The sequence below is a fragment of the Oreochromis aureus genome, linkage group 4 (assembly GCF_013358895.1).
Source record: "Oreochromis aureus strain Israel breed Guangdong linkage group 4, ZZ_aureus, whole genome shotgun sequence".
Lineage (NCBI taxonomy): Eukaryota > Metazoa > Chordata > Actinopteri > Cichliformes > Cichlidae > Oreochromis > Oreochromis aureus.
This window is the reverse complement of record NC_052945.1, coordinates 17,959,471-17,969,359: the sequence shown is the minus strand read 5'-3', so window position 1 is coordinate 17,969,359 and position 9,889 is coordinate 17,959,471. Positions and strand designations below refer to the sequence as shown.

The 9,889-nt window shown below is 38.8% G+C and overlaps 1 protein-coding gene across 3 annotated transcripts; it reads right to left on the bottom strand.

Annotated features, from left to right (window-relative positions):
- Positions 1 to 4,776: 4,776 nt before the first annotated feature.
- Positions 4,777 to 9,318, bottom strand: LOC116313061 (beta-1,3-galactosyl-O-glycosyl-glycoprotein beta-1,6-N-acetylglucosaminyltransferase-like). 3 transcript variants are annotated; one of them, XM_039610606.1, is made up of 5 exons: positions 9,004 to 9,318; positions 7,920 to 8,383; positions 7,717 to 7,810; positions 6,466 to 6,870; positions 4,777 to 6,346 (listed from the first exon to the last, which is right to left on the bottom strand). In XM_039610606.1, the coding sequence occupies exons 2-5, from the start codon at positions 8,225 to 8,227 to the stop codon at positions 5,861 to 5,863; spliced, it is 1,293 nt and encodes a 430-aa protein (XP_039466540.1). In that variant the 5' UTR covers positions 8,228 to 8,383; positions 9,004 to 9,318; the 3' UTR covers positions 4,777 to 5,860. The 3 variants fall into 3 exon arrangements, with proteins under 3 accessions (XP_039466540.1, XP_039466541.1, XP_039466542.1); XM_039610607.1 differs by having other exon boundaries at positions 7,920 to 8,304; XM_039610608.1 differs by lacking the exon at positions 6,466 to 6,870 and having other exon boundaries at positions 7,920 to 9,318.
- Between the last annotated feature and the right edge of the window lie 571 nt (positions 9,319 to 9,889).

Here is a 9,889-nt window from a genome sequence, read left to right as displayed (position 1 = left end):
ATGTCTGGATTTGTGTGGAGGAACGGCAGACACGAACAAATTCAAAGCAGTGATGGTTCTTTCTCCTTGAATGAATAAATATTAGAAATACTCATGTTAAGACTTTGTGATGCTTTTCCAAAGAGACTGGATCAGTTATCTTAACACGTTTTTTTTTTTTTTTTTTTTTTTTTTCCACAGTATACTGCATTGATACAGTTTGATAACACAAAAACAATAACATATGTGATGGTGATTTTAAAAATATTGAAACATATTATACTGACAGCTACCAGTACTCTCCAGAAACCATTCATCAGCTGTTTGCAAAATCTACACGTTGGCATAGCAATGGGCGGTTACCGAGGGTAGGGCTGGGCAATATGGCCTAAAATTCATATCGCAATATAATTTGAAGCACATGCGGTAATGATATATATCACGATATATTCTTTTCTTCTGTATAACGTATTTTCCACACAATAAGGCACACTTAAAATCCTTTAATTTTCTCAAAAATCGAGAGTGTGCCTTATGTATGAATTCTGGTTGTGTTCACTGACCTTGAACCGATTTTGGCGTGCAGAAATCTGTTAAAAATGTTTTAGTACAACTTTGGTAAGCCTGCCGATGGACTGCTTGATGGATTGTCAGAGCATTACGGCTGCCGTAGTAAGGAGTAATCTGGGTCCAAAACGTCATACGAACACAGAGCTAAAAACAGTCTAACTTCTTCCATCTTTAATTAAATCATCAGCGTTGCTGCTTTATCGGGTGTAACAATTAAGTTTAACATCCATGCATCCATGAAAACAGAATTTATTAAATTTAACGGAGTTAGAAGTTAACAGGAAGTTAGCTCGCTAGTTTATACCTAAACACTTCATACCATGTTCTGATTGAGAGATTTTTTAAACTAATTCAAACGTACAGCTCTGGTATCATTTCCAACATAAATGAAGACAGAAAACTAAACAGCAGTGGCGTTTGCAGGGTTACCGAAGTTAGACTACCTGGTATATAATGTTGTGCAACGTGATTGCTAGCGACACAGCTATGTTAGCATAACATTAGCACAGTGAAGCTGGTGGATGAACGGCAACTTTTTTTCCACTCGTTAAATGTTAACATGAGTGATTCTGGTGGTTTGGGACAAATGCAATCGCAGAGCAGGATGCTATACACGGGCCAAACTTCAGTCAGGAGAACATAATTTACAGATGATAATGGTTGTAGCCGCTGCGATACTTTCGACCAAAACAGGCGCAGCTTGATGACATCATCAACATGCGCTATCGCGATAGAGCGATATAGTCAAAATCTCTATCGTTGGCCAAATCTATATCGTTTCTATCGTATATCGTTTATATCGCCCACCCCTAACCGAGGGGTTAATGACCGGTCTCTAGGCCAGCATGACTGGGCAATAGCAGCTAATCACCAAGGACTTACAACAGGTTGGGAATGGTTGGTGGTTAGATGGTTTCCTACAGGTCTCTAGGTCTTTGTGTCACAAGTAGGTTATGGGGCTTCTTTGTTCACATCTGCTCTGTATGACATCATTAAAGTCCAAGAAAAAAAAAGTGCAAAATTGAGTGTTTTGAGCAGTCTGAAGCCTGAGCTTTTAGCTTACATACACTAGCATTATTATTAAAAATGTAAAACTAAGAATGTTAAACCATGTTTCACATGAACATCCACCACCAGAACACAAAATATATGATTGGAAAGGCAGAGAAGCAGAACAAGTTCATCTAAAGGCAGATGTTGCTTAAGGAAGTAGACTAGAAGCCAAGTATAATATAACTGTCAGCATGTTTTAAAAATGCAGGGGTGGTTAGTCTTTAAATGTTAACAAAACAAAATGTCAAGGTTGAGGTTTGAAAAACCTGTAAAGTCCAGAAATCAGTGGTTAATGTCACTTTGCTGATAAAGTGTGCTGGTAGAAACTGGAATTGTGGTTTCCTGTTAAAATGTTACCAGATCCAGCATTTATATGTGACTTCAGACTTTATACATAATAATGACCCAGACTGAACACTGCAGTTATAATTGATGTGAATTTCAGGAGTGGGACCACACCTCCATACACGCCACTTCCACTCCTCTGTCTATATATGACCCCCCCACCTGCCGGCACTATAACCTGTTCATTATTGTTTCCATGCCACACCCATCTCCCCTTTCCAAGTCTTTCACTTCTCATTAGTATCTGCACAGCCTGGGACCTGCTTCCAGTCTCCTCTGAGGCCTTCCTCAAACCACAGCCTCAATTCAATCTCAAGCCATCTGCCATTATCTACTAGAAATGCTGTTAAACCTAAAATGAGGATAATAGTACTTGACAGGCATCTGTATTCAATTCAATCTTATTTATACAGCGCCAAATCACAACAACTGTCACCTCGAGGCGCTTTATATTGTAAGGTAGACCCTACAATAATAGATACAGAGAAAAACCCAACAATCATATGGCCCCCTATGAGCAAGCACTTTGGCGACAGTGGGAAGGAAAAACTCCCTTTTAACAGGAAGAAACCTCCGGCAGAACCAAGGTCAGTGAGGGGCGGCCATCTGCTGCGACCATTTGGGGTGAGAGAAGGAAGACAGGATGAAAGACATGCTGTGGATGAGAGCCAGAGATTAATAACAAGTGTGATTCAGCAGAGGGGTCTATTAACACATGTCGAGTGAGAAAAGTGACTAAAGAGGAAAAAACTCAATGCATCATGGAATCCCCTGGCAGCCTACGTCTATTGCAGCATAACTAAGGGAGGATTCAGGGTCACCTGGTCCAGCCCTAACTATATGCTTTGGCAAAAAGGAAAGTTTTAAGCCTAATCTTGAAAGTAGAGATAGTGTCTGTCTCCTGAATCCAAACGGGAAGCTGATTCCACAGAAAAGGGGCCTGAAAACTGAAGGCTCTCCCTCCCATTCTACTTTTAAATACTCTAGGAACAACAAGTAAGCCTGCAGTGCGAGAGCGAAGTGCTCTAATAGGGTGATATGGTACTACAAGGTCATTAAGATAAGATAGATGTTAGTATGCAAATGACCCGCTGTCAGGTTTCACAGTGGCATCTCTGTTGTCAAAACCATACCGACTGTACCTGACAGTGAATTATTTTAATGTTCTTTATTGTATTTGTTAGAAACATTTGTCATTTTCCTTTAATTGCGCGACTTTGTTTTGAAACTAGCGCAAGTAATGCTCAGCACCGCCTGTTTTCTTTAGTGACACAAAGCAAGTAAAGCAGGGCTGCATCACGGGTTTTGCTGCATCTTGCCACCTGGACTCAAGTTTGTAAAGAACCCATGCCAAAGTATTGTGGTTAAGTTAAATCCAATTCATTAACTTGCCTTTGTGATGAAGTGCAGCTTCATCACAAAGAAAGTCCTTTCTCCCGTTTGGCTACAGCAGGTAATCAGGTGAATTTAATGTGTCTCTGTTAATTTGAGTTTCCATGAAACCCGATAAACAGATATTTATGTTTCTACACTTTTATTTGCTGGGTTTATTTTGATAACAGTGCTATTGCAGACCATGTCACATGATGGTTTAAGTTATTTCATTTCACTGAATATGTGAGACAAGCTAAAGTAGCATTATATTTTTATGTTTAAGATACAGCGATGTTTCTAAATGTAATTGCCTTTATTTTAATTAGTTCTCACGATGACAACAATGAGCGATCCTGTTGGCGATCTTGGAATAAACCATCTGTAATTGTTAAAAAGCATGGTTTAGCACAGGCTCTACTTTAAAAAGGGGAACCCTTCTTAAACAGGAAGAGCAGTAGCGGAGCCAGAAACAATAGGAAATTTTAAAATTACGTTTAAAAATAAATAAATAATTTATCTCGCATATAAAACACAATAAAATACCCTGGCCAGGGACAACAATTATTAAAATAGAATAAAAGAGCAATACAAAATGTTACTATAAAAAGTCCACCGCTGCAGAATATTCCCAGTTGCCTCTCTGCAGCCCACTCGCCAGCGCCTCCAAGCCTGTTGTCGCCGCCAGTTGAGCTCCACTGAGAATGTCCTCCGACCTGTCTGTCGCTGCCGCTTGCCGCCAGCTACTTTGCCATCTCTCTTGCTCTCTGTCCTGCCAGGCCCTCTTATTGGCCTCTGTGAACTCCCAGGTGTGTGCAATTAGTGATCAGGAGGGGGTGGAGTTTCTCCAGGACACGTTAATATACAGTGGCTTGCAAAAGTATTCGGCCCCCTTGAACTTTTCCACATTTTGTCACATTACAGCCACAAACATGAATCAATTTTATTGGAATTCCACGTGAAAGACCAATACAAAGTGGTGTACACGTGAGAAGTGGAACGAAAATCATACATGATTCCAAACATTTTTTACAAATAAATAACTGAAAAGTGGGGTGTGCCTTCTTAAAGATGGGAACCACCACCCCGGTCTGCCAATCCAGAGGTACCACCCCTGATCACACAATATTGTAGCCCTGAGGCACCCTCCCCAGGCCTGGCTCCAACTCAACTGTTCCCTCAATCTGCTATTATGAAAACATTGCAACAGTTTTAAAATAAACATCTCATATCTCATTGGATTTGTTTAATCACTTACTAAAATAATACTGACAAGTGTTTTTGTTTGTTTTGTTTTTGTTGTTTGTTTGTTTTATATTGATAGACTTCTATTACCATTATCCATACTTTAATCAAAAACAAATTAGAGGAATGAATGTGAATGTTCTAGACAGTGTTTATTTCCATACACTTTTGTAAGACAGCCAGGACGCCACAGCAACCCCACAGGAGATGTAATCTAGGTTAAAAACATTTATTGAAGTATTTCCAAATCAAATTATGACACAGTAGGTAAACAACAGACAGCATACATCAAGTATTTATCTTTATACGTGTAGTCCTAAAATAGTAGAAAACATGAATTCAGCATGTTATTTCCATTACTGCTTCAACATGTATTAAATCCTGTCTGCTGTTCACATACACAAAAAACTTTGCCCACACAGACGTAAAACAGAACAGCCAACCTGGTTTTGAAATAGTTTTTTACAGCAAGGTTTCTCATCTCATTTAGCACCCCAGTAAGTCTTTATATCAAGTTTTTACAAGGCTGTCACACTTTCTGTCCCTGTGAGAATAAAGTAGCAGAGTTGAACTGTAGCAGAAGTTTCATGTTTTTAGTTTGAAATTACTGTGACACACCAATGATGTCCAGGGAATGAGCGTGACACAGCCACTCCCCCTCAAGTTACTCTTGCGCAGGCTCTGGTTCCAAAAGTGCAACATAGCAGCTCCCACAAAGAAGAGATTTTGGCTTTATTTTTGTACAATGGGAGGAAGTGCAGACAGACACTCCCTGAGCCTGTTTCTATTTCTTCCTGCTATTTTTCCTTCCCAGTGCTGCCAAGTGCTTGCTAATAGGGGGTCGCCTAGTTGTTGGAGTTGTGTCTCTAATATTGGTAACTGTTGTGGTGATTTAAGGGCCATGTAAATAAAATTTAATTTAATTTAAGAGAACGCCTCAAAACTGCATATATTTTATGTTTATATCTATGCAAGCTACAGGGGCACATAGTTCAGAGTATTTTTGGTCATATTGATATACTGATGTAGGTTTGGCTTTAGGTTTAGAGTTGAAGTTCTTCTGGAAATTAGATCATTTACCCAGATTTTTCTTTCTACATAGACTGCAATCAACTTCCCTGCAAGTTCCCTGTGTATTTTGTCCTCTACATAATTACAGCCAAAACCTAAATCATTTTAATATTATTAATATTATTAATTATGATGATAGCAATTTAATTTAAAATAAACATTGAAAGAATGTGTTTATAGTTAAGTGTCTATTGGAATTATCTTTAGTAATAGATGATGACTCCACCTAAACTAAATCAGTCAGTGCCTTGTGTCTCAGATATTTCTCCAAGCAGTAGATAGCAATGGGATCTCTGTCTGCATCAAACTTATTCGCAAAAAGGTGATGCTGTTCAATCAACCACTGCAGGTCTCCAGCACCATACACACATACTGATTTGACATGGTGGCCTTTACATTCTGGGTATACTGCTTGCAGGGAACCCTCCGACCCCTCGTGCCACTGCCACTTGACCATCCGGGCAATTGCATTCATGTCTGTCATGTCGAATTTACGGTTGGGCCATGTTGAGCCGGGAACACCAGGTATTCGTTGTATTGTTGCCCACAGAAACTCATCAGGACTGTAGGTGTCTTTGGCCCACTCAATGAGGGCCTGTATTCGCTTGTCTGCGAACACACTGCGAACGTAACCTCGGTTGACCACAATATAGGCATTTCCTGATAGTATGGGCAGATTGAAGGGAGCTGGATCCTTTGTTTTTCCTATTGGCTGGGACAATTGAAAAGTTAATATGATGGTGAGTAAGTGGAATTGAAGCTTTTTACAATAGCAAGGTGAATTGATTAATACCTACATGATACAATGTAAAAAATCTCCAAATGAAGTACCTGGACTTTTCCATCAACTACTTGGTGAGCATTAGACACTCTTCCCTTCTTTCCTTCAGGCATTTCCTCTGACTCCAAACTGTTACCTCCTTTTAGTGCACGCAAAGCTTGCACAATTTCCAAGTTAGTTTTTAGAGGGAAATCTTGACCACAGAGGTTGATGAAGTATTTCCATGTTGTACTGGTATTATAGAGATCAGCCATGCAGTTAAGGTCAGCCTGGACACGTGTCCAGCCAGCGTAGACCACATTCATAGCTTTGCTGACCATGAACACATTTGAGAAACAGGAAGTAATGGCTTTGATGGCAGCAAAGACTGAGGCCTGTGCTTTTTTGTCCACATGTCCACAATAAATATTTTGAGGTGTGTAAATAGCTCGCAGTAGTCGCTCAAAGTTCTGCACCTATGGATAAAAATAATGTAGTTCTCTTTGTAAAATGTTTTTGCTGGAACTGTACTGTACTAATGACTTAGTGGAGAAGAATGATTGATACATACACATATATACATATATATATATATATATATATGTTTTCTGGCAACACTGAAATGAACCTTTATGTTCCTTTGGCTCAGCAGTCATTTTCGTCTTGAAACTCTGCCATGCAGGCCATTTTTACCCAGTCTTTTCCTTATGGTGGAGTCATGAACACTGACCTTAGCTCAGGCAAGTGAGGCCTGCAGTTCTTTGGATGTTGTTCTGGGGTCTTTTGTGACCTCCTGGATGAGTCATCACTGCGCTTGGTGTATTTTGTAAAGAGTAAATTTAAGCTGAAACCAGCTTTCCTAAGATGTGATACACCACGTTAATTAATGGTAATACAGGGAGGTGGAGCAATCAATTTTTCACACAGAGCCATGTAGGTTTGGACTGTATTTCCCCTTCATAATAAACACCTTAATTTAGAAACAGCATTTTTTTTTTTACTTGTGTTATTTTTGACGAATATTTAAATTTGTTTGATGGTCTTGCCCTATGGTAGCTGGGATTAGCTCCAGCCCCGCTGTGAGCCTGATAAGGATAAGCGGAAGATGGATCTGAAACATTTACGTGTGATAACCACACAAAATAGGAAATCTTTTGCATGCCATCATATATATATCTATATATATGCATGTGTGTGTGTGTGTGTGTGTGTGTCTGTGTGTAGAAAATTTTGAAATTTAAAATGTAAACATTCCAAATGTAAGCACTATTTAGATCTACTGCTAAGATTTGCAGTAAAATTTGATTATACAAAATACATACCTTGTGATGGACAACCATAGAGTAAGCCAGAGGAAAGTCCTCTTCTTCCTTGTTTAACGGGAATGTTATGTATTTCCTACTTTTTTGGAATTTCCTGTAAATTCACAGTTTTGAAGAAATAATGTTGTTTTTAAAAGTCCATATATTAAAATCATGACTAAGAGTTAAAGAGTTACTGAAGGCTCCCATTTAGAGCAACAAACCTGCAGTCTTGGGTTGCATTAATATAATACTCATCAGGGATCTGAATAACCTTCTGGAAGTCTTTGGTGATGGTCAGTAATTTGGCTTGCAGCAATGCCTCCTTCTCTCCCTGCAGGATTGCTGAGCAGTTGCAAACTTTCTCTGGGCTCTCATCTTCATCGGTATAAACTAGCCATTGATACTTGAGGATGTAGGCAGGACTTTTGCCTGTTTTTAGTTGACTAAGTAGGAAAAGTATCCATAGTGATCCCAGTACAGCACTGAACTTGAATAATTGTAGCCAGCAGCCTCGTTTTAAATATCGCATTATTTATAGTAAGTAGAAAATCTCAAATACAATAATAGTAAAGCTTGTGAGAGCTGCTAAAAATGTCTGTCAGACACCTGTGAAACAACAAAATAAAAATGATTAATGTTTGTTCCTTTCATGAAGGTATGCAAATCAGTCCATCCATTACTGCACCTGGAACCAAGAGATGATGTGAGTAAGGAAAACATACACAGACACACTTTTTTTTTTTTCATGTGAAACGCTACTTCTTTTTGGAACTTTAGAACAAAATAATCAGATGTTGGACTCAAATGCCAAGCAACACTATATGTTTGGAAATCTCTGTCGTTTAACATCGTAAAACTCAGTGGATTCATTTTAATCCACATTTTTTTTTCTTCCATGTTATGTGTTTTTTCTTTTAGTATGACTTTCAGTTTAACATCTTAAACTTGGGAAAATGTAAAAATCTGGAGTTTAGAACAAGAGCCAACATAAAACTTTAATTTTTAAAAATAGTTTAAAAACATTAAAAATAGATTTAGGCAACATGTACAGTAAGATAACAGGAATTTGCATTACTTGAAAGTTAAACGCATTTTTAAAAAAATTAAGAAATGAAACATTCTGTAAGGTAAAAACAATGTGTAATGTAAATTAGTTATACTCCAAAGTGGTGCAAATCATGACATGCTTGCTCGGCGTAACCACTGTTTCACAGTATTTATGTTAATAAAGTTCTTGTTCTTGATCTTGATGATAGTCATTTTGAACTTTTCCTGACTTAATCAAAAAAAGTGAATACTTCCTACCTGAGAACCTCGTTGTCGCAGAAAATCCTTATTTTGTTATCATAGTTTGCTCTGGCCCTGTCCTTTTAAGTTTTCTGGTGCATGAAACCTCTGCGGAACCTTTTAGTCCTTCAGTTGAACCGGTGAGGCAAATCTGAACACATCCTGTCAGTATTTTTCAGATGAATACATTTAAGTAAATAACTTAGTTTCACACTTTAGGATCTGTAGCCATTACAAGAGTTATAGAGCATTTTGGGGATTGCATAGGCATCGGTTTTCTATTGCCCATTTGCGGGGAGTAAGCGCGCCCTCCATTTGCGAGGTGCGCCTACTGCTTGCTGCACAGGGTGGAGACCAACAGAGAAGGGCGGGGGATTATCTGGCTTCTGGAGCCATCTGATAACCAGCTCGCAAAAAAAACAACTAAATAAAAACAAACCAAAAAACACAAAAACAGAAGACATTATGACACAGGCTTATAATTTGCACCGATGTGTTTTCTAAATTCTATCATACACATATACGCAAAAGTCAGCGCGAGGGTCCTCGGTGCGCCTGCTTGCTGCTGTGTTGAAGTCTCACACACAACCTGTCCTAAAGACACACACACACACACACATCCTGTGTGATTTTTCCTGGGTTGTCCGAAATCCCAAAAGAAGACAAAACCCTATGTGTGCAGTAAGTTGTAGGTCTGTTAGGTTATGTTGTGGTGATTCTCTTGTTGGGGGATGGGTGTGCAAAATAAACACCAATGGAAGATGGACAAGAAAAGTTCAAAGCCATCAGTTTAGAAAAAAAAAAGATAAAAGGAGAAGAAATGAAGAAAAAATACAGGTAAGCAGATGTGTCATTGGATAATGGCAGGTCATGTGTCCTGAAACAATCAGAATCATATTCAGAA

What these genes read in the sequence shown, in the direction of transcription:
- LOC116313061 (XM_039610606.1), bottom strand. Translation starts at nt 8,227, where the DNA reads ATGCGATATTTAAAACGAGGCTGCTGGCTACAATTATTCAAGTTCAGT. An exon ending in AATGCAACCCAAGACTGCAG is followed by an intron (nt 7,811 to 7,919) that starts GTTTGTTGCTCT and finishes GTGAATTTACAG; the next exon opens with GAAATTCCAAAAAAGTAGGA. An exon ending in CTATGGTTGTCCATCACAAG is followed by an intron (nt 6,871 to 7,716) that starts GTATGTATTTTG and finishes TTTTATCCATAG; the next exon opens with GTGCAGAACTTTGAGCGACT.